Consider the following 24993-nt stretch of genomic DNA (forward strand, 5'->3'; position numbering starts at 1 on the left):
GTTGGAAGTGCTGTTCAAAAGGAAGATGTTTCATAAAATAGAAGCAAGCTCATGGGTGCGTCTACACTGTAGAAGGAGTGCCACGTTATCTGCCATGGCTCAATGCTATGGGCATGCATACTCAGGGCATGCATACTCAGCAGCAGAGTAGCACAGCGCAAGGGCAGATGTCTTCACAGTATCTGGTTGTGATCCCCAGGTTGTGCCTGTCAGCTTTCGTATGATATTGTTTCTAGCACCCACTTTTTGCTTGATGACTGTGCTACTCTGCTGCTGAGTATGCATGCCCAGTGTGGAACACATCTCACCACACTAAAACAGTGGATGTGGCTCTGAATGAGACATGCCGCATTATCACGGGGTGTCTGCGCCCTACACCACTGGAGAAATTACACTGTTTAGCCGGTATTGCACCACCTGACATCCGCCGGGAAGTAGCAGCCAATAGTGAAAGGACCAAGGCAGAGACGTCTCCAGCTCATCCCGTTTGGGTATCAGCCAGCACGTCAATGACTTAAATCTAGAAATAGTTTTCTAAGATCTACAGAGACACTCGCTGGAACACCTCAGCAAGTGAGAGTCCAAAAGTGGCAGGCTCAAACCCAGAATCTCAACCAATGGCTGATACCAAATGAGAGACTCCCTCCTGGGCACACAGAAGATTGGGCGACTTGGAAGGCACTGAACAGACTGCGCTCTGGCACCACGAGATGCAGAGCCAACCTTGAGAAATGGGGCTACAAAGTGGAATCCTCGACATGCGAGTGTGGAGAAGAGCAAACCACTGACCACCTGCTGCAATGCAACCTGAGCCCTGCCACATGCACAATGGAGGACCTTCTTGCAGCAACACCAGAAGCACTCCAAGTGGCCAGCTACTGGTCAAAGGACATTTAACCAACTACCAAACTCACAAGTTTTGTATTTGTCTGTTTGTTTGTTTTGTTCTGTTAGAAATGTAATATAATGGACTGGTTGCTCTGACACGACAAATAAAATAAACGCTATGGAGTTGTAGTTTGGTGATCTGGTTTGATCTTCTTGCTGTCCAAGGCACTCTCAGAATTTTCCTCCAGCACCACAGTTCAAAAGCGTCTCTCTTCTCTCTCCACTATTTTGAGTTTGGTTATTGCTCTCCTCCCAAGAAGCAAATGTCTTCTGATTTCCAGGCTGCAGTCTGCGTCTGCAGTAGTCATTGTGCCCAGAAATACAAAGATTCTCATTGACTCCACCTTTTCTTCTCCCTCTATTTGCCAGTTATCAATCAGTCTGGTTGCCATAATCATGGTTTTTTCATGTTTAGCTGCAACCCAGCTTTTACACTTTCTTCTTTCACCTTGACTAGAAGGCTCCTTAGCTCCTTCTCGCGTTCAGCCATTAATTATTATTATTAACTTTATTTGTACCCCGCTAACATCTCCCGAAGGACTCGATGCGGCTTACAAAGGCCAAGGCCTCAATAAAACAACAATACACATAAACCATAAAGCAAATCAAAACATTAAAGCAATAACAGTAAACAGTAAAAACAGTACACCATAGCACAATAAAACTAAGGCCGGGCCAAGTGTAAATGAGTACAGATTAAAAGTGCTGAGTATGACAGTTGAAATATAAGGATTTTTGGGTAAGTACAATGTGCGGACAATCTTAAGTCTCTAGTAAAGTGCTTCTGGGACATATTGCTGGGGTTTCCTATTCTGGAAAGGCACACCGGAATAGCGAAGTCTTCAAGCGCTTCCTAAAGACTGCCAATGTAGGGGCCTGTCTGATGTCCTTGGGGAGGGCGTTCCAGAGTCGGGGGGCTACCACAGAGAAGGCCCTGTCCCTCGTCCCCACCAACCACGCTTGCGACGCAGGTGGAATCGTGAGCAGGGCCTCTCCAGATGAATGAAGGGAGCGTGCGGGTTCATAAACGGAGATGCGGTCATGCAGGTAGGCAGGCATTATCATTAAAGTGGCATCATCTGAGTTTCGTCCAGCAATTTTAACTCCAGCCTTGGATTTGTAAAGCCTTGCATGTTGCATGATGTGTTCTGCATACAAATTGAATATGTTGGGTAAGAGTGAGTATACAACCCTGCTGTATACCTTTCCCAATCTTGAACCAGTCTGTTCTGTGCTCTGTGCTTATTGTTGCTACTTGGTCGTTATACAGATTCCTCAGGAGACAGACAAGGTGAATTGGTATTCCCATACCACTAAAACTTGCCACAATTTATTACGATCCACAAAGCCTTTAGAATAGTCAATAAAACAAACTTACAGCTTATCGGCTTACAGCAGGTAAAAAGATGCATAATAAAAGTTAAAGCATTTAAAACCAAATATTAGTAGTTGCTGTCGCACGCTTTAATACATACATTAAACTATAATAAAACTTTAAAACCACTCCTAAATACATCATGCAGTCCAGGAATGAATAAATTTTATTACTAAGACCACAGACCAGGAGAGTAAAACTCTACACCATTACAATAAGAAGTTTTAAAACTAAAACATTAAAACCAGAAATTCAAAGCATTAAAAGGAGAAAGTCCAGGATAGGTGTCTAGTTTGTATGGAAATATTTTAAGATATACAGGCCACCCCCCACCCCCCCATTTTCCCTCTTCCATTCCATCCTATCAAGTGCCTGTAAGTGGAAGCATAATGAGGTAACATGGGTCATGAGTTTTAAAAGATGTCTACTTACATTTTAGTTAGCTTTTATTTTTAAACAAATGCCATTGCCATATTTATTATAAAACACTTAAGACACTTTAAAGATCACCACAAATGTAGCAAAGACTACATAGGTAGTGATGAAAGGAGCCTTCATCATCAGCCATTTTTTGTCCAGAGAGAAAAAAACAGCCAGGACTTCTCTTTCTTAACTCAATTCAACCCTTCTCTGACTGGAATGGGATGCTCATCCCAAGGCTGGATAATTTAGCCCACAGAAATGTGTAAGAGCCAGCATGGAGGGGCAATATGAGTGTTGGATGAGGACATAGGAAGATCAGGGTCTGAATCCCTACTCAACCTTGGAAACCCACTGGGTGTCCTTGGGCAAATCATGTTCTCACTGCCTCAGAGGAACACAAAGGCAAATCTCCTCTATACAAACCTTGCAAAGAAAATCCCATAATAAATCCGTCTCAGAGTTGCTATAACTCAGAAACGAATACACACAACAACAGAAATTCAACACCCCATCTTCGAATTAAAGTGGACAGAAGGAAGTTCTCTACATCAGGGTTTATTACACTTATTCCATTCATTGACCATTTCCACCCAAAAAATGTTCAGTGACCTTTCCTGAGAATTTTTAATACAACCCTGCACTTATAAATATGTAAAATTGGTATAAAAACCAAACATTTATACATAATAAATAAGCATTTGAAAGACTTGCTAAACAGGCTGATTTCCCTTTTTATGAAACACAGCTGAAGCATTTTCTGCAGAGTCCACTGCATGTTGTTGCTAACAGATTTCACGTAAATGTCTAGATTGTGTTCAGAAACATTTTACTGTTGCCAGTTTTTTCACAACCTCAACAATGTTAAGAGAATGTATTTGTGTAGGCTATTGTGAAATAGCTTTGAAAGCATGAGTACAACGCAACAGAAAGAACACAGAATATTTAAATCAGCAGATTATCACTGTCCCATATGATTTACTAATCAACTCAAGAAACAATAGACAGACATATTTTTTCCAGTTTTTGAAAGTTAATTTCTTTATTAAGTATACATGAGCCTGCAAAAGATGGTCAATCGGCTTCTACTGAATGGTTTTATTTCCAGTCAGCACTGTACACAGAAAGCCAGTATGCACATATGTTAATATCATAGTAATTGGATACAATAGAAGGAATGCTTCAGCCAGCCTGGAAGTTAAAATGAATTTGCTTCAATTTAAATACATATTGCTTCTCTTGCTTGAAGGCTGCAGAGTAACAAAACTCCTGCAGCATGCTTAGGTCTTTAAAAAATGATCCACAGAGTGGTCTGCAATTTAAGTCTTGAGATTTTAATTCCGTCTCTTCATTTATACAGTTTCACATAATTGAGGAAAACTCAAAGTTCTTCAGATGGTGATCTTTATATCCTGATTGGTTGGAAAAATTCAGTGAAGTAGAATCCAACCTATTTGCTGGAATTGTTACTGCTGATTTCACAAAATAAAAGTTATGTACAATGCTAAAATGTTAGCCTGCTAACAGTAATCTGGAACTATTTACTCTAAAGGCACCTATACTTTGTGGCACCCCTGAGATTCAGATAGTGTAGGGTTATGGGCTTTTGTCCACCATTCCTATTTGGAACTTATTCCCATCTAGTCTTTGATTCTGCAAAATACAGGGTGTACATTATTCCGCATCTAAAATAATTTAAGTGCTTCAGAAAAGAGTTCTAGAAAATACGAAAACTGGTAAGATTGGAAAAAATGATCTTAAATACTGTTCAACTTTCAGGTCAAACATGTCAAGAAGTTTCCTCAGCCTGCTACAACTGCATTTAAAGTTTGTAGTGATTATCAATGACATCATTTCCAATATTCTCAAGACTCAAGAACTTGGACATTTCCTCATTCCCTGGGACTGGAGCCTAGAGGAGGACAGATGATAGAGACAAACCATGCTGTGGGATGCAGAAGATTTTACCAGAGATATGATCATGTGTTTCAGTTTTAGAGCAAAAAAGGAAGAGCCATCTGGCCTTAGAATCAGGATGACTCCTGTTAAGAGGAGAAGCAGTACCACGAGGTAATTGCTGGATTTTAAAAATACACAAAGTTGTAGATGGGTGGACAAACATACATACATTGTTCCTACCAAGGTTCATGCAGCCCAGTTCCTGATAGGGCTGTGATCACCATAATAGGAAAGCAAGTTCACAAGAGGATTCTGACAAAGTGCACACAGCTACCTTGAATTTTAACAGCATATTCAGAAGGGAAGCTGTTACTCCTCAACTATCTCCAGAACTACTTAGTAGTGAAAAAATCCTGCTGGACAACGCACAGGCTTCTGCAGCAGTCTGAACTGCTTCACAAATTGATAGTTTTAACATCAATCTGTAAAGCTTTTTTGAATGATTAAAAAGGTTTACTTCTGAGCATAATCACAATGGCACTTTTATCATCTTGTATTCCTTTGCCATAATCCATTCAAAATGTATTAAAATTGTAAAAGCTAAAGTTACTGACTACCCTATGGCTATCTGGATTTGCCAAATAATTCAGGTGCGTATAGGGAAAATGAAGTAATCAATTCCAGGGAACAGAAGAATAGTATGTTAAAACAGCAGGAAAGGTGATCACAGTTTAGACTGCATTGGCTTCAGGTGTTTGTGGAAAGATGGATGGACCTGCAGAAGGTAGTAAGATAAGTTAATTAAAACATAAACCTACAAATACCATACTTCTTCATCCCACACTAGAATGGGATGGATATCTATGAAGCAGAGTGAGGGTGTTTTCACACTTGCCACTTCTGCATGCAAGTTACATCATTATTTTAGGGATGTGTGGGCAACCATGTTGTGGGAGCCACTATATATATATATATATATATATATATATATATATATGTCTCAAAATACTTCAACTCTTTAACATGTCCTTAGGAATAAAACCCAAAATCTAGCTGATTAAATCAACTAGTGTAGTAGTCGTAGTCATAGTTATTTATTTATACTCCGCTTTATCTCCCCAAAGGGGACTCAAAGCGGCTTGACATAAAAGCATTGATATCTAATTTAAAATGTACAAATACGCAAACATTAAAACAGGATTAAATATAAACAGTATTTAAAAATTCCCAGTTAAAAACCATTAAAACATATTCAAAGGAAAAAACCACAGCACCCCCAGACTAGATCTTCATCTTTAAATGCCTGTTTGAATAAAAGGTTTTAGCCTGCTGCCGGAAGGACAGCAGAGAGGGGGCCATTCTGGCTTCCCTGGGCAGGGAGTTCCAGAGCCGAGGGGGAGCCACCAAGAAGGAAGGCCCACTCTCTCATTCCCACCAACCAAGCTTGAGATGGAGGTGGGACTGAGAGAAGGGCCTCTCCTGAAGCTCCAGTGAGCAACCTGGCTCCAGCTCCTTGGACCAGCTATAATTTCCGAGCACTCTTCAGTGGTAGCCCCATGTTACAGTAATCCAAACAGGATGTAGCTATGGCATGGACTACTGTGGCCAGATCTGGCTTCTCAAGAAACAGGCACAGTTAGCACACAAGTTTTAACTGTGCAAAGGCCCTCCTGGCCACTGCAGATATCTGGGCCTCCAGGTTCAATGCCAAGTCCAGGATGACTTCCAAACTGCAAACCTTTGTCTTGAGGGGGAGTGTGATCCCACCCAGAATAGGCTGGATTCCTATTCTCTGGTCTACCTTCTGACTGATCAGGAGCATCTCTGTTTTGTCTCGATTAAGTTTCAATTTGTTTGCCCTCATCCAGCCCATTGCTGATGACAGGCACTGGTTTAGGTCAGAACAGCTTCCTTGGCATTAGGTGGAAAGGAGTAGTAGAGTTGGGTGTTATCTTCATATAGGTGGTACCATACTCCAAAACTCCGGATGACCTTTCCTAGCAGTTTCATGTATATGTGGAACAGCATGTGGGACAAAATGAAACCCTGAGAAACCCCACAGGACAATGCCCAGGGGTTCAAACGGGAGTTTCCCAACACCGCTTTCTGGGTATGGCCCTCCAGGAAGGACTGGAGCCACTGCAAGACAGTGCCTAACAGTCCCATCCCAGCGAAATGGCCCAGAAAGATACCATGATCAAAGGTATCAAAAGCTGATGAGAGATCCAGGAGAACCAACAGGCACACACTCCTCCTGACTCTGCACATGTCATTCACCAAGGTGAACAAAGCTGTCTCTGTTCCATAGCTAGGCCTGAAACCAGATTGAAATAGATCTAGATGATTTGTCTCATTCAAAAATTCCTGGAGTTCGGAGGCCACCACATGCTCCAAGACCTTGCACAGAAAGGGGAGGTTGGACACTGACTTATAGTTGTCCACTATAGAGGGGTTCAAGGATGGCTTTTTAAATATAGGTCTCACAACTGCCTTCTTTTTGCTTCTGTCCCCTCCCTCTTTTCAGTGATAGTACAAAATGAAGCACAATTAACAGAGTTCTTGTTTTTTTTCCACACATCAACTGATTAAATGGAGGTTCTGTGGTTCAGTAAATATTTATACTTTGCAAATTTGTGATGTCATTAGATCTGTGTGTCTAATTCATATAACTGAGAGAAAATGTTATATTTTAATAATTCTGAGGGAGCTGCTTCATTTTGTCATAACTGTGGGATGCTACAACTTTACAACTTTTTCTGACACATCTCTTGAGAACCCTTTTTTCTGCATTGTACTAATTAGCTGATAAACAGCATATGTAAAACTATGTCTTACCTGTGTTTTATTTAGTGGAGATTTCTTTGACCACTCAAACATATTTTCATAGACATTACCATCATACCGACCAAGCACAGATCCAAGAACAGAATCATGGATGTCAAAGGAATCCACCAGAGCTACTGCATTGGGACGGATTAATGCCAAGAGCTCCTTCACACGTTGGTTCACCTGAGTTATCTGTGCATCTGTTAAAATGCCTCCCTGAGAGAGAAAGCAAGAATCCAGGGCTATTCAGTTCATATGAAGGCCAGCCCAGATACCCCACAAACTTGATACAGATTTATGTACCAGGTAGAACATTAGGATGCATTTGGAAGTAAACTTCCAAATACATCCTGTTGTTCTACTGTGAATACATGAAACAGCTTTATACAAAGTAAACCATGGGTTCACCTAACTAGGGTCAGGCAAATTCAACCTTGCAGAACCTACTTGAGTTTTTTTTTAACAAGAGAGAGAATCTACTTAAATGATTTTGAGTCCAGAAGTTTGTTTTGAATATCAAATATGGTTGTTGCTGCCGGAGATAGCAACCTCAAGCCGCCACTATTTAATGTTTTGTCTCTTTATAATGTGTCATTTATTTCCTTAAGTGTATGTCTTCTTTGGTTTAGTTTTCTTAGCTCTATGTACTTGAGGCAGTGGGAAGGGCTGCAGACTATGTGACTGGTTTAGTGATTGTTTACAATGCAGTTCAAAAAGGATGACAGCTGAGAAAAAACAGTTGAGCCTTGGGTCAGTTTGAGGACAGAAGCCAGTGTACGAAGTTAAAAAACTGTTGAGGTTTGAGTCCCTTGAAAGTAGACTGTTATGAAAAGCAAGCTGTACAGAGCAATATAGTTTTGAAGAGACAGTTAAAGACTATAAGTTAAAGATACAAACTGAAATGTTTTAAAGTTTAACCTGACAAGAAATGTGTCTTTATATTTAAATACATGAAGTTGTGAGTAAAACAAAGATGTTATTTTAAAGAAGTCTACTTGAATCTTTATTTGCTGAGAGCATTGAATAGAAACTAGATATTTACATGCCAGTGATAATCCATTACCCAATAAACTAAAGGAACACTTCCAAAACTCTGCTACCCAATAGGTTATGATCCTAACAGGTCATTCTTTTTGTCATGTCAGGAATGACTTGAGAAACTGCAAGTTACTTCTGGTGTGAGAGAATTGGCAGTCTGCAAGGATGTTGCCCAGGGGACGCCCAGATGTTTTGATGTTTTATCATCCTTCTAGGAGGCTTCTCTCATGTCCCCACATGGGGAGCTGGAGCTAACAGAGGGAGCTCATCCATGCTCTCCCCAGATTCGAACCTGTGACCTGTCGGTCCGCAGTCCTGCCAGCACAGGGCTTTAACCCACTGCGCCACGGGGGGCTTCTCTAACAGGTCATAATCCCCAATAGGTTATTATCTTAACAGGACATAATCCATATTCCAATAGTTGCAATATTTCCATAGAACTCCTGGTTACTCTCCAACTTTTAGCTGTATATTTAGAGACAAGATTTATTATTGGAAGTGAGAAACTCTTGCCCATCAAATTGCAAATCAGCCAGAGATCTATCAGTAAATTCAGATCTATCTTTGGCCCATCTAGCTTCAAATTGCCTGTTCTTATGGCAGCTCTTCATGGCAGTCCCGTTCACTGTCATCGCTATGCTATCCCAATGACTGCTTCTGGGCTGCAAACAAGCCAAGTCATATCCACACAACCTTTCAACTTTGCCTATAGTTGCCTGCCAGAATTATTTCACCAGAAGGTTTTACAACTGCCATGCAAGTACTGTTTAATCTAAGTTAGCCTTGCTAAATTCATTCTCTTTGTAACTGAAAAGCATCACATGGGGTTTGGTTTATCAAGGTAGACTTTAGTCTCCTACCTGCAAAAAATCTCCAGTGTTTTTACTAATTCCATGGAGCGCATACAGCAGACATAAGTTGTTCAGAACAGCCCGGACAGCTGGGTCACCAATTTCTGAAAGCTTTGCTGTGAACAGCTTGACCACCACATAGTGACAGTGTGCCTTGAAAAGGGAACAAATGTGAATTGACAGGTGTGAATTCCTGGAACTTTTATGGTCAGGAGGCTACAAAAGTTAACTAATCTGGAGGAAGACACTGACCTCAGATGCTCGGACTAGATCAATGGAAGTACGATTCCAAGCATCCTCCTTGCTTCTCCTGCGGTTTAGTTCAGCTTGCAAGTTCTTTGCTGCAAATTCAACCAGCCTATCACAGGGAAGAATATAAGTACAACTTATTCAAAGTAGCACTAAACTAGTAGTCAGCAGAATGAGCCTCAAGTTACTGAAATTCTAATAAAACTAGAGCAGTGCTTCTCAAACTGTGCTCCTCCGTGTGTTTGGGACTTTAGTTCCCACAATTCCAAACAGCCGCTAAACTGGTTGAGATTTCTGGAAACTGAAGTCCAAAACATCTGGAGGAGAACAATTTGAGAAATTCTGAACTAGAGAATTGGTACAAGTCGCGAGAAATGATTATGGGCATAAGAACTCCCCAAATATATTATTAGTTGGAGACTTCCTTAAATCAGTATCTCTGCTTTGATCCCAGCATCCAAAACTAACAATTACTTTCCCACTTTTTCACAGGATTTTGAGCTAGATTTAATCTAATAGAAGTGAATAAAAGACAAAAAAGACTCATTCCTGAAATGTGAGTACTTATTGACTTTTCAATGTTTTGATCAAGATAAAATGAAACCAAGTCCAATATAGTAACACTCAAGTGTTTCACTGGTTAATTTTACCCTTTATTTAGAAAATGCATACCTCTCCTTCTTTCTCCATAAATGCATTTGTTTTTTTTTCTATTGTGCATCTTATTTTATCATTTTGTACTTATTTTGTGTGAAGTATGACTCCCATATCCATGGGGGATGTAACTATACCTGGGCCATATAATTGTACAAGAGGACCTTGAGAGGTCCACAAGCACTTATAAAGGGATGGGAATGTTTTTTGGAGTGTGGATAAGTGATACCATTGGTATTGAGTTTGTGGATAAAAGGGTTGTACTGTTTGCATTTATTCTTCTATAGTTCATGAACCCAGAATTATGGATTTTATTTGTTTGTCATGTCAGGGCAACCAGTCAATTATATTTCTAACAGAAACAAAGCAAACAAACAGACAAAATACAAAATGTGTGAGTTTGGTAGTTGATTAAATGTCCTTTGACCAGTAGCTGGCCACTTGGAAGTGCTTCTGGTGTTGCGGCAAGAAGGTCCTCCATTGTGCATGTGGCAGGACTCAGGTTGCATTGCAGCAGGTGGTCAGTGGTTTCCTCCTCTCCACACTCGCATGTCGTGTATTCCACTTTGTAGCCCCATTTCTTGAGGTTGGCTCTGCATCTTGTGGTGCCAGAGCACAGTCTGTTCAGCGCCTTCCAAGTTGCCCAGTTTTCTGTGTGCCCAGGGGGGAATCTCTCATTTGGTATCAGCCATTGGTTGAGGTGCTGGGTTTGAGCCTGCCACTTTTGGACTCTCGCTTGCTGAGGTGTTCCAGCGAGTGTCTCTGTAGATCTTAAAAAACTATTTCTAGATTTAAGTCATTGATGTGCTGGCTGATACCCAAACAGGGGATGAGCTGGGGATGTCTCTGCCTTGGTCCTTTCACTATTGGCTGCTACTTCCTGGCGGATGTCAGGTGGTGCAATACCGGCTAAGCAGTGTAATTTCTCCAGTGGTGTAGGGCGCAGACACCCCATGATAATGCGGCATGTCTCATTAAGAGCCACATCCACTGTTTTAGTGTGGTGAGATGTGTTCCACACTGGGCATGCATACTCAGCAGCACAGTAGCATAGCGCAAGGGCAGATGTCTTCACTGTGTCTGGCTGTGATCCCCAGGTTGTGCCAGTCAGCTTTCGTATGATATTTTTTCTTTCGTATGATATTGTTTCTAGAATTATGGATGTTATGCTGCAAATCAATATAAATCACCTGCTTGCATATCACCGGCCTGCCTTTACCTTTGGACCAGTAGGTCCGTATAACAAATAATTAGGGGCTATAAATACATTCTCTTCTGACTAAAATAATGTAATACTTGTTAAGATAAAAAGTCAGGTAGGATAAGGTAGGTAACTTCCACTCTAAAAACCCATCTTCCTCTAAGAATACTCTATTGAAGCCATCAAAGTTCTACAGCAACTAAAGTAGATCTCTATGTTTCCAGAGAGTGCTAAAACATCTTCTGCAACAAACAGCCCTCTAGCCAGGAAGCAGAGTGTTTCCTTCCCTTCCAGAACAAATGGTAAAAAAAAACTTGAATTCTTACGACATTGTTGATTTTTAGAAGTATGGGGCCCCTTCTATACTGCCATATAAAATCCGCATTATCAGCTTTGAACTGGATTATATGGCAGTGTAGACTATGATAATCCAGTTCAAATCAGACAATGTAAATTTTCTGCTTTGATAACCTGGATTATTATTTGGCAGTGTAGAAGGGACCTGGGTTTGCTGGTAGCAGCAACCAGGTTAATTTCGACAGAAATTGACTAAGAGAGTGTGCGTTCCACCCCTAGTAGGATGCAACTGGCGCAACCATACCTTTCTTGCCCTGCAATAAAAGAAAGATGTCACATCTGCAGAACCACTAAAACATGGTCTTTTGAGCCAGGGAATTAACATTTCAGTTTGTGAAATGGCGGAGGGCTACAGCAGACTTCACAGCATAATGCTTGGTACGTGGTACAATCAAGGTTTGCTTTTGGGATTTAAAAAGAAAATATTACCGAGCTATGGCTGGTTGACTGAATCAATGGATACAAAGGACATGCTATATTTTCATATTAGAGGCAACAACAAAGAAACAAGAGCCAATCTATTTGATATAGACAAAGTATAGAATAATTCAGTTAATTGGTCTTATCAGAACTATTCTGAATTCTGGCAACATATTTGTGCATTTTGCATAGAACTTACCTAGAAGCTCTCAATTTATATGCTTCCACTAAACTGGATGGGTTGTTGATATGCAGGGCAGTTGGTCGACCAGCCACTTGGTGGGGAAGAATGTGTTGCCCTGGGAGGTCGTTCAGGTAGGACACCATGCCACTAAGCAACTGTCCTGAACTAGCTTGCTTATAGCTTTTGATAAGGAATCTGAAAGCAAGACAAACATTACATCATATCACTTTTCTGGCTTATCATACAGTACAATGAAAACGACTTAAAGGAACTCAGTGACAATATAGAAGCAACTTCTTCCTGCCACTCCCTCTCAGCTGTCATCACCATGGGATCGCTGAGCCTGTCCAGCATTCAAAGCTCCTCTTTACTGAGCTAATTAGCATCCACTGTGAAAATTCACCTTCACAGTTAGTTCTGTGTAGGAATGTATATTTCCTCGCACCTACTACAATTGGCAGATGGCTCACAAAAAGGTTAATCCTTTTGGTAGTTGCTAATTTGAAGGGTTCAATGGAGGAAACTCCCATTGTATGCTGTTCTTTAGACCACATGCCCCGATTTGCACTGTGAGAGGAGGATACTCCTGGATATCTGTTGTGACAAAAGATGCAATGGATATTTAACAGCATCTGTTAAAATAAGAGTTTTAGAAAAAACCAATGAGGAATGGATTCCTGAATGAAATCTGGCTTGCCTACCTTTAAAATACCACCCCCTGCAATTTTGAGAATGACAAGTTTTATTCATCCATTTGTCAGAGTCATCATCATCCACACAGTTAAATGAGAAATGTGAGGAATAAGCAAAAGGACTAAAGACACGCAATAAGCCAAGATCCAGCACTCACCGTGCCGTTTGCAACATCATGACAGTGTTCTCTCCTTCATAAGTGCAAGACGGGGTGAAATTGACATAGATGTCAGGAAGGCCACTGCAACGGGAATAGCCATGCCCACCACATGCCATCCGACAATCTTCAATGCCAGCATTGGCAACCCAGGAAGTGAAAGCCTTCAGCCCTGCAGATAATGCATGCAGCTGAGGGAGAAGAAAAAGGTTAGGAAACCAGTTGTGTTATTATATTTGTGCTAGGTTGTTATATTATGCGTTATTGTATTGTGCTAAGCTTATCATGAATTATTAAACATTAATATTTAGCTCTCTAACTTTAGCTCTCAAGGTGTGACTTGCTATGAAACCAAGTAACCAGCAACACCTGCTAAAATTCCCCTTTTCTACAATATCATTAAAGGGATAGGAAGTAATTCCAGTTTTCACTCTGGCAACTGGTCTATTAAAGGTTCCTGGTCATGGCTATTAATTAATATTTTCTATAAGCATTTCACAACAGACAGTGACAGATCCAGATTACAAGGGGAGAAGCACTGCAATTACAAAATGGAGCAAGGAAATGTTATTGCCTTGTGTCTGGCAAGAGGTAGGGCCTGAAACTGTCTGAGTTGTTTTGTCATTTTGTAACATCTCAAACATGTCAAATGTGGACTTGCAACTCCAACAGTATCTCACCTGTCCCACCCCATTATTTTTACCATCCTTTTCTGATCAAAAGTCAGTGGGCTTTGAAAGCTAGCATAATATCATTTTTCGTCAGTGATGTGAGAAAGGTGTCTTCATCCCTATTGGTTTTCCGTTAGTTATTTTTTGGTTTGAAGCAATAGCATTCATGTCTGTTCAATCATCTGTGAAATTCAGGGTCCCAAAATCTTATCCCTTGACCATCTTCCCTCCCAGGGGTCACCTTACACTCTAAAGAAAATAATACACATTCAGATGGATTTCCTCCCATTTTAAACAGAAGAGCCACACCTCTGGCAGCTCACTCAAGTCCCCTTCACTGATGTTCCCAGTGATGCGACGGTAGGTATCTTTCATATAGGCACCCACAAAGTGGAAAGCATACGCTGTTGCCAAAAGAGGAAATAGTTTGTACTGCTGAGTCTGATAATCCAAGATCTGAGGCTCAGGCTCCCTGCAACAGAAAGGAAATAAAATAGAGAAAGGAAACCACTGCTGTGGTGTGATTTCTCAGAGAGCCAGTGAATATACGCAAAAGTACAGCAAAACGGAATTCCAAAAATGACATGGAAATGTGCAGCAACTGTACAATCATGAATAAGTCTCACATGTGAATTCAGACAATTCAGATGAAACATGTACAAGGAAGGAAAAGAAGAACATTCTAAACATCTATCTCATAGCAAGTCTGGCTCCAAGTTCTGGGAAGTCAAAGTCTCACTGCAAAATCGCTGCTTTTTATCCTCAGTGTTGTTGCTATGGCCCTTTCTCTTGTCCAGTCTGTCTGCATCCAATTAGCATCATTGGAGAAGATGGCAAGGCATGCAATAGGCTACTGTTCCTTACATTTTGTGCCTCTCTCTTCAAAAGAGCAGGGGCACAGGCAGCAACAGCAAGAAAAACAGCAGCAATGGGGCTTGCAGTTCCAGAAAGCTGAATGTAGGCCCCTGAAAGAGTTGTGCACCAAGGCAAGTGCCCCATGATCTTGACCATTAATACTGGTCAATCTTGGTCAAAGGCCCTGATGTGGTAAGAGGACAATGATTCAAATGCAATGGAAGGAGAGGCTATATGCTCCTTCCCTAATTTCTATTTGTCATCGTTCCTCCCTCCCACATAACCAAAACAGATGTCACAGACAATTAGGACAAACCACCAGTTAATACTTCTCCAAATAGAATTTTTCATTAAAGATTGAATAGTGCTCTGGGCAAGAGAGCACAATATTGGTATTTGTTATCAAGGCATTTTGTGCAAGAGTCAGGCTTTGCAAACGACTAGTAGCTTCTTACCCTGGCTTCAATTCAGACTGGTGCCGCACTGCGCTGTAACGGATGGCAATTGTACAAGCCCTGGCTAAGGAGCGAGCAGCATCTCCCACAATAATTGAACGGATGAACACCATGGTCCCATAAGTCAGTTTGGCATTGAGAGGTTTCACATATGTGCCATCTGGTTCAACCTAGCAGAAAAAGGTTGTATAGATATAATGTGTTAGTTACCTCAATATTGCTTTGACAGTTTTACAAATATACTCTGTTGTCTGTCTATCTGTCTTTCTTTCTTTCTACATTGAAAGCATATCTGAAAAGATACCCAGTAGCTCAGAGCACTTTAAAACTATTTTTATTATCTTTATTTCAGTAAAACAACAGGACACCATTTAAGTGAAGAGCTGACATACACATCTATGCATATAAATAGATCCTTACAATCAACATGTCAGACTACCGCCTGTCTACATCATTCCTTGAAGCCAGGAGCATTTCCACAAGATTCCAAAGTTAATTACTATCTGAGTAATAAGATTTTGACCATCAATTAAGTATAATTATATTAATTAGAAGCCTATTTTGCGGAAGAGAAGACTGCTGAAAATATGAAAGGGAGGAGGCCAGATACTAAATATATGTTATCAGCATTCATTTAAAAGTAACTAGCAGTGGCCGGAGCAGAAAACAGATATGAACCACCATGCCTGGCTGCTTTGTCAAAAACTTCCAATTACTCAAGTAGCAGATTAGAAAAGCTGACTGCTTATGAATGTACATTTTTTTTCTTGCTTCATATAAATGCAATACTTTGAACTGTGTCACACTTCAGCAAAAGCTTACAGGCAGCTTGACCTCAAAAACTGCAAACAACATAGAATTGCACAAGTCAGAACTCACTGGCAAGAGACATAATAGGAATTAATCTAAAATGGAGACTTGCCTACACTTTGCGTAAGACCAATTTAAAGAGAATTTGAAGTAGTCAACTCCATCTAGCTAGTTTCATCCACTACTTGAAAAGGCTTTTTGTTCAAGTAGTGTGAAGGGCTAACAATTGTAAATCAACAACAAACAGTACAAGAGACTGCAAAAATGTACCTTAGCATGTTTCATTAGCATGTTTTCACGGGGTATGCGGAAATTGTCCATTTTTAAATAGCCATTGTCCATTTCATCATAACCAAATTTTGGCCCAATATCACCAACAGTAATGCCTAGCAAACAGAATAAACGGTGGAGATGAGCATAAGAAACTCTACATTCTTAGTGAAAAGCCAAAGGGTGCATTTGAAAAGCATTTTCCTTTACAAAGATAACTAGTTACTTGTTGCAAACTATGACAACTGAATGATTTACATCCTGAAATTGTTCTGAAGATGGGCGTCATACCAATCAGAAGGGCATCATACCAACAGGGGTTCATCTGTCATATCATTAATACCTAAGAAGTCATATTTTGGCCAATAGCTTAAACAGAGAGATTATCACTTTTTTTATCTGGCCACGTGTCTTAATAGGCTGGTTTTCATTATCGTTCTCTCTTGAGAGAAACATGTACTGCTTTCTCATCTCAGTGGCGAATGAAGTCAACTTATATAAATCATACTATTATGCTAAACAAGCCTTTCAAGGTTTTTGACAGTATTTTTCTGTACTTCACTACCGCTATTGTTGTATGTTCTATCACACTGTTCAGATTTTTAAAATGTTGTTTTGACATCCAATTCCAACGCTTAAATTTCATTGGGCATTTCACATCTTGACCATACATATATTCACCTGCTTGTTTAAAACTTGGATAGATTGCTCACCCACTCAAGTCTTTTTACCAACTCTTAAAGACCATAATTATGATCTACACTTGTCACTTCATTACCACACTAGCACATTTTGCTCATCCATTACATTTTACAAAACGTATAAAGGTTTGCCCACTGAAGCTCCACTCAAGCATCTGAAGATATGGGCTGTAGTTCATGAAAGCTTATTGTGAAAAGATGTTTGGTGGGTATTCCTAAAGTATGGAAATCCTTAGATAGTCCTCTCCCCTTTGTCTATCTGTTGAAAGGTAAAGAACCTTCTATGCAGGTAGGCCTTCAACAGCTGACTGCTTTCCATGGTCTGACATTTAAGGAGAGATATGCTTCTTTTTTATTATTGTTGCATTTTAATTTGTTTTAATGTTGCTGTAAACATATAGCGGAAAGTATTTTAATTTGTATTTTATTATGGATACAATGTTATGTTTTCATTGAAACCATTTGAAATTATCTTGTTAGCCATCTTGGCTCTCAACTCTGAGAAAAAAAAATAAATCAAATAAAAACGTGAATTTCAAGTAGCAAAATATGTACCCCACATTACTAACTGTTGATATAACCTTACTGTCTATATGGGTTTTTTCCTTTTACTGTTTCTGCATATGTTTTTGTTTAATTTCTTTGGAAACAATAGCAGTCCTTGAGAAAGTTCAGTTACTCTACTTACTTCAATAATCTTAAATAGCCTCCCACAACCCATGTTCTCTGCATGCATTGGAATAAAACTACCATTATCCTCAGCAAGCAAGGCCATATTGAGTAAGAATGAAGGGAATAATAATCCAATAAATCCTAAAGTGCTGGTTTGGATGGAAGCTGCTTTAGAGCCACACAAAACAGTATTATTAGAATGATGATGATTTATCTTCTTCTTCACCGCCTTCTCATATTAAAGGGATAACATAAACAACATAATTGTTGACATATACACATAGGCACAGAGGCCAGGGCCATACCTGGCAATGGCTCGTGGGTTCCCAACTGGCGTATTGGCACAATGAAAGCATGTAAGCCATGACACTTGCCCTGGGTATAAAGCTGAGCCAAAACAATGGCATGGTTTGATGTCTTACCCACTGCAAGAAGACAAAGGAAACTGAATGTTAACAGATGGAAACTTTTCCATGCAATCAATCCACAACCACCCTAATTTATTTTAAAATTGCTATGCTTTGTTTCTCATAAAATGTAAACATATAAAAAATATATATAGCTATAATAGGGAACTGTCTCCAAAAGCAATCTTGCCTATCCTGGCACTCTGCAGATTCCATAATTCCCAGACAGCATGAACATTGACCATGAAAGGGGTGCTGGTTCTGGCCCTACATATTTACGAGGTACAGAGTAAAGGAATGAAATATATAAAGAAATAGTGAATGTTAAATCACTTGCTCCCACCTCAGTCTTTAGTCACAAGAAGAGAGCATAAAAGACTGAGATAAATTCTGGAACAGAGATCATTTATTTCTGACTGACATTAGACTAATACAGACATTTTCATTCTCTTGGTTCACAAACATGACCTAAGAACAAAATGGAAGCTGGTGGATGAGGTGTGGGGTGCTTCAGGTTGCATTTAAGAATGAAATTAATTACTTTAACTGCCTTTGGGGGGATTCTTTCTAAACAAAGAGGCAATGCATGTAGCTTTGAAGTTTAAACAATCCACTTACATCCCCCTGGCCACCACTTAATAGAAGTCACAGTTGGGCTGTTTACGATGAATTCTTGGGTTGCAGGATCATAAGTGGCTGTGGTTTCCAATCCTCGGAGATGAGTTCCTATAGATAAATAGCACACCTTGCTTCATAGGATATAAAACTTAAAATTACAGGCATTTCTATTTCGGTGGTGCTACAGCCATAGATAATGTAAAAACTAAAAATACTGAATACAATTGTATATCTGCACCACAGAGAATGGAAAAAACAATGAACAGCCCTCCACATTTGCAAGTTTAACTTTTGTGGATTTATGTATGGGCTTGATTAATATATTCTCTCTAGGAATTTATAGGCCCCCATGGGTTAATCTATGGGCAACATCTGCCAGAGGTTGACTATAGAGTCATGCTGGAGGACCTAGAGATTCCTAGATAGAAATAACAGTGATGATGATGATAATACTTCTGCTCCTCCTCCCCAGTAATCTTTAATCTCTAGGATGATTTTATGGTCTTGCACTTCTAATCCCTGAAACTGTGCAAATACAAGCAACTATAAGTATGAAATACTGGACACACACCAATCACCAATTTTACCTCAGATCACAGTCAGATAATTTCTCTTTAGGTCACATATATCCTGACAATGTACTGGTTTTATTAACCAAAAGGCAGCTGCTGCACATATCTTTATTTCCTTGTCTGTAAATGTCACAACTATCTGACAAGATTTGACAAAGAGAGGCACAGGCTTTTTATCCCTTTCTTTTGGTGAAGCTTTGCTGGCAAATCCAGCTATTGTCTTTCATGGAAGTCTTCACTGCCAGAATGAAATGTTCAGCAACTGCTTCCTTAATGCATTTCACTTCCAAGTCTTCATTTTGCTCCCACCCGCTGCCACTCCCAGGCATAACCTTCATCCTCCTTCCTGGAGATAAGATCCATACAATTCTCAGGTTGAGCAATGGAGCTTGGCAAGTGTTGAGGGTTTTCATCTTCTGCATCTCAAGACTATGGAGAAATCCAGTTTCATGCAAGGGTGTTGTCACTTGGTTGTGATGAAGATGGAGACATCAAAATGTTAACTGAGATTTTACTGTATGTTCAAGGTAGAACAACTTTTTTTTCCAAAGTAAAAATTGCATGGCATTGTATTACTGTCAACTGGTGGTGTAGGTTTGTAAAGAAAACGCATAGGAAGCAGTAATGGTAGGTTTGGTTTTGAAGGAGTTCCAACACATTTAACATATATTCAGCATTTTTAAAGACGTTGACATATGAACAGAATAGAGCTATGCATCTTTGACCAACAGCATCATGAATTATGGAATTCTTCTTCTTGAGCAAAGCCATTTATCCATTCTCTCAGCTTTTAGTCTGTCAAAAGATAGGTGTTCAGCTATCTACAAACTATTTACTAGATCCCCAAAAACATTCTACCTAGAAGAAAATCCTGAAACAAGGAAAGCAGAAGCCATCTTCCATATAATCATTTATTGAGGAGAAGTTCATTCTGAAAGAAGTAAGCCGAGGATTCCAGTTTTCTTGACCACAAGCAAGACTGCCTTGGTAAATAACAGGACAACAGAATAAGACATCTAGCACTTACAGTGAAACTAAAGAGCCACAAAACAGATATTGATGGTTATGGTTCGTGTTTTTACTGTTATGGCTTATTAACGTTATTTTATTGCTTTAATGTCTTATTCTATAAGCTGTTTTGACATAACTTCACTTTAAATAGCAGTATAAAAATACTTTAAACCAGTTAATTAATTGGGATGGTTCTCAAATAAAGTGATAATTTATTGCTTTTGTAGTATCTCAAATAAGCTTAATAATCTTCAATTTGAACATCCGAACTAAGGCAGGCGTCTTCCAAAGGGTGCATGCCTTTGGAGAGTGAGGGAGCTGCCATGGGCACACGATCGCCAAAACCTGAATATTCAAAACAAACACTGACTAATTGCAGGTTGTCATTATGTGAAACTAGAGCACCTTTCAAATACATCCAGATAGAATGTTGCATCAGGATCTCACAACTGGAAACTGACGTGATCCTTTGAAATCAACTGGACTTAACAGCAATATTAATTTTAGAGGATTTATTTTTCCACATGATATTATGGGAAACAGAAAAAGCTTCTGCTTGGTATATTTAGATGAACATTTATTAACCTAAACATTTTGTGGTATTTTGAGGTTACATTTTTATTAAAGATACATAAATTAATTTGCCAAGGAAACCTAGAGTTTCTAATGATGCATTAAAGTAAACAAGGTTTACACTAGACGTTGAATCAAGTTGTGAAATCCACTGAAGAGAGATTATTTTAGTTAATTTTGCAAAAAATTCCCGCATTGCTACTCTTTAAAAATGTTGAGTGTGGTGTTTCAGATGCAGATGTATTTCCAAGGAACCGCTTAACTTAAGTGTTTTTATGGATAGGATGAATTAAGAATCTTGAAATAGACACTACTTTCTCTCTCTGGCAATTTTTGAAATTAATCAATTCACAATATTTCTTTCTTGGTCAAGACTATGTGCTAATCTCTGTCTTTTGAAAGCCTCTATGAAATGTCAGTGCTGATATATGACAGTCAATGGAACAAATCATGCCAGAATCATGGGCAAAAGGCACACTGGCATGTTGCCAATATCACCCTTGGTATAAGACTGAGCAATACCTCCATACTATTGAAATTTCAACATCTACATGTACTTCTTTTTCAGAAAGAGGGAACCCATGGTTGTGAACTAAACACCCTGAAATACCCTGGACATAACATACTCAATGCCTTTTAAATGATCTCTTACCCAGATCTACTATTCTTTCAAAGAAAACTGGGAAAGTACTGTACCATGACCCATCTCTGTTTGAGCATATGTGCCAATGATCTCCAAGTTCCAAGCAGGCATGAAGAAGCGATCCTGCTGTTCTTGGGTTGCCTGGGTCAGAAGTGTGGGCAGGAACATGCCCAGGTGGAGGTCCAGAGGTTCAGGTCGCTCACGGTGAGCAGCACTGTGGAGAAATGCCGAGGGAAGGGAAGTGTGGAGGGAGATTACAGGATTGAAGCAAGTGAGATTAGATGTGCAGATTGGAAGGATGAGAGAAAACAAATAATTTTACTCAAATTACGAATTTAGTAAGCCCAATTTTATCAGAGCACAATTATTTTTCTTGCCTCAAAATTAATTGCTCAAGTAGAGGGTATTCCATTCCTATTACAAAAATAGGACCAGAATAAGAGAGCAGTGCTGGTGGTATGAGCGTTTATAATTACAGCATTATTTAAAACAAAGTTCAGTTAGTTCCTTCCAACTCCGGAATATACTTTCTATCAGATCATTGGCCCTACTTGATTTTGGGCCAAATTAGATAAGAAATGTTTCACAATTGAATTAAAATAATCTATCCATATCAAATTCAACTTAGAAGAAAATACTTAGAGAAAACAACATTTGGAACAAATGGCAAACTTTAATTGTCTCTTTTTGTTCCCAATATGTTTTGTGCCATTGAGTTTTGTTGTTGTTCTAATTAATTATTGAGGGGCTCTATGTAAGAAAAAGAACCATGCTCTGATCCAACAATCAAAGCTAGTGAATAGCTTAGTATCAACATCCAACATTTAGAAACAGGTGAACCATCACCAGCAAAGGCCACCCAAATACAATACAATAAATCATGCTTCCTTGTGACAATTCAATAGCCATGCACAAATGTCTTGATTGAGCATTACAGACTCATTGTCCCCTTATATCTTTCCAACATAGCTTTGTATACAGCATTTTTTTCATTTTCCAAATGAATTGGTATAATGAATACAAGGAAGGAGCTCCTTGGTCAAAATTTAACTGTTGTCAGAAATATGCTATGTATACTTTCAGGCTTGGTACCCCAATCTGAACCACACAGGCAATAATGCAGCAATATATAGGTTTACGGTGGATAGAGATTTAACTGTGCTTAATTTTTGTGTTATTTATTTAAAGTAAAATATGTGCCTTCAAGTCATCTGGTGACTTATAGCAACTCCACGGTTATATACAGTACTCTTGGGCAATAAATACTCAGGAACAATCTACCCTTGCCTTCCTCTGATTATAATATAAAGCATCTGGTATTCCTGGATGGGCACAGCACTCTACACACAACATGTTTTTGTAGCTGCATTTAGGGGAGAATAGGATGGGAAAATGAGAACGGTTTCAAGAGAATATACACATGACGACAATCTTAGTGAGAAGAGCTAAGGAAAGGTGCTGTATTCATCAACCATAGAGCTTCACATTGGAAAGGGCCAAAGGCTGCTAATACACTGCTCCTGAGAGGCAGACAGTATTTCTAGGCTGATAGTAAAATCTCCCTCTATTCAAAGGCCAATAGTGATGGCCACTCTAGTAGTAGTTGCATTATTATTTCTTGCTAACACATTACAACTAGTTGGAGTAGTCTTCGTCTATGAAAATTAAGCCAATGAAAAAACTGAAATCCTGCCTACTGTGATAGGAACAGATTGTATGGTAACAGACTGAAAAAAACGCAGCTTTTCCAACCAATTCAAAGTACGCTTAATAGTGAATGGAGGCATATTACAATATATCTTATAATTAAGAAAAAGTTTGAGATCCTACATCAGAGTCATAGGTATGAAGACATAGCTCCAAATACTCTCATGACTCAGTTCCTCAAGCGTTTCTCAACAGCCAGTGGCTGCAGTGAACAATGGAAGCCTATCTCCAATCCACAATCAGTGGTGCCCTCCAATCACGAGTGGAACAGACCTCCAGCACTCGGTATGATTGCTAGCTGTTGACCTTTTCTGATTGTGGCAATAGTACTATAATCGTAAACATAAAAAACATACAGGATATTAGCCAGTATCTCTAATTTCTTTCTATTTTTATAAAAATAACAAATACAAATTCACCACACACTGCATGTCTTCAAAAGTGAGAAGCAAAACAGTATCAAAATGGCATGTAAGAAGTGTTTCCAAGAGGGCAGAAGATCTATACAACTGATGTGTAGCCCAAGCACAGGCCTGGAGTGAAGAATATAATCTATTCTGGGATCTAGCAATCTTGTAGTCAATGTAAAAACCCTTGCCTTTATAATTTGAAATGAGAAAATGAGCAAAGAGTATTATTATTATTATTATTATTATTATTATTATTATTATCTTATTATTCAAAGCAGATTTTTCAGTAGAGCAAAGAAATCCAAAACAACTGAACACTAAACAGAATTCTAGCTCACATATGCCCCTGAAGAATCATAAGAAAAAGAAAGTCTGAGTTACAGTACTACACCAATACTCACAACTGTGAAAGTATCAGCATGATTAATTTATCATTAGTAACTGGTTAAATGAGACTGTAGTATTGTTAGTAAGGAACAGCATGCACAAAATAAATCATTGTCACAAAGTTGGAAGGAAAGGGAAAGACAAGCAAGGTACTCCATGGGCTTAGTCCCAGGATGTTCCATTTGGCAATTACGTTCAAATAATGATGTGAAGTAGATAAAAGGGACTATGTGTTTATCTTCACCAAAGAAAAACTTATGACAGTTAAAAACAGTGAATTCACCACATAGCCCACTATTCTTGATTCACCATTCTTCAGGGTTAATTGCTGACAAACTAGAAACCACAGGCTTTTCCTTCTCATTTGGGAGAATCCATGTTTTCTCTAAAATCCAGCACAGCATTAAAGGATCCTAGATTAAGCCATTAGTCTTAGATATCTTCATGATATTTATGTAGGCTGTTAGCATAAGTAAGAGAGACAAGTGCTTTGAACAATTACATGAAAAAAGAAACCAATCAGATGCTTAATGTGGGCTTCAGTCTCAATTTATTCCATGCTTTATTTATTTATCATGTCAGAAGCGAATAAATTATAATACATAAAAAATCCACAAAGTTTAAAAAAATCCCCAAAACTTGGCATTATGCTAAATTTCCTTTGACAGAATCTGGCCACTTTGATTGCCTCTGGTTGCTGTAAGAAGGTTCTCCATTGTGCATGTGGCTTTATTGTAGCAAGTGGCCTGTGGTTTGTTCTTCTTCACACTCTAATGTCATGGACATTTCTTAAGATTGGCTCTCCACCTCTTAGCATCAGAGCACAGTCTGTTCAGCGCCTCCCAAATCACTTGATATGTTCATTTCAGTCATGTACTTGAAAAAAGTTGTTCATCCAAACAAATATTGAGTGTGGTTGAATGGTAGACACAACGAATGGCTGTCTTAGTAGACACAGGAAAAACCAACATCTTAACTCTTCATAGACGTAGAGAGGCTTGTATTATCCAGTTAACTCT

At 39.2% G+C, this 24993-nt stretch overlaps 1 protein-coding gene across 2 annotated transcripts in view; it reads right to left on the bottom strand.

Annotated features, from left to right (window-relative positions):
• Positions 1-3696: 3696 nt before the first annotated feature.
• ACOX1 (acyl-CoA oxidase 1) overlaps positions 3697-24993 on the bottom strand; it is a 32707-nt gene continuing 11410 nt past the window's right edge. Inside the window, exons 3-14 of one of the 2 annotated variants that reach the window (XM_060764647.2) lie at positions 21524-21684; positions 18672-18779; positions 17952-18071; positions 16274-16389; positions 15194-15363; positions 14193-14355; positions 13213-13403; positions 12378-12557; positions 9550-9655; positions 9307-9450; positions 7418-7624; positions 3697-5357 (exon numbers count right to left, since the gene is read on the bottom strand). In XM_060764647.2, coding sequence (XP_060620630.1) covers positions 5307-5357; positions 7418-7624; positions 9307-9450; positions 9550-9655; positions 12378-12557; positions 13213-13403; positions 14193-14355; positions 15194-15363; positions 16274-16389; positions 17952-18071; positions 18672-18779; positions 21524-21684 — 1717 coding nt within the window. In that variant the 3' untranslated portion in view covers positions 3697-5306. The remainder of the gene's footprint in view (positions 5358-7417; positions 7625-9306; positions 9451-9549; positions 9656-12377; positions 12558-13212; positions 13404-14192; positions 14356-15193; positions 15364-16273; positions 16390-17951; positions 18072-18671; positions 18780-21523; positions 21685-24993) is intronic. The other variant, XM_060764646.2, reaches the window with a different exon arrangement.

Source organism: Anolis sagrei, chromosome 2 (assembly GCF_037176765.1).
Source record: "Anolis sagrei isolate rAnoSag1 chromosome 2, rAnoSag1.mat, whole genome shotgun sequence".
In the NCBI taxonomy this organism is placed as follows: Eukaryota; Metazoa; Chordata; class Lepidosauria; order Squamata; family Dactyloidae; genus Anolis; species Anolis sagrei.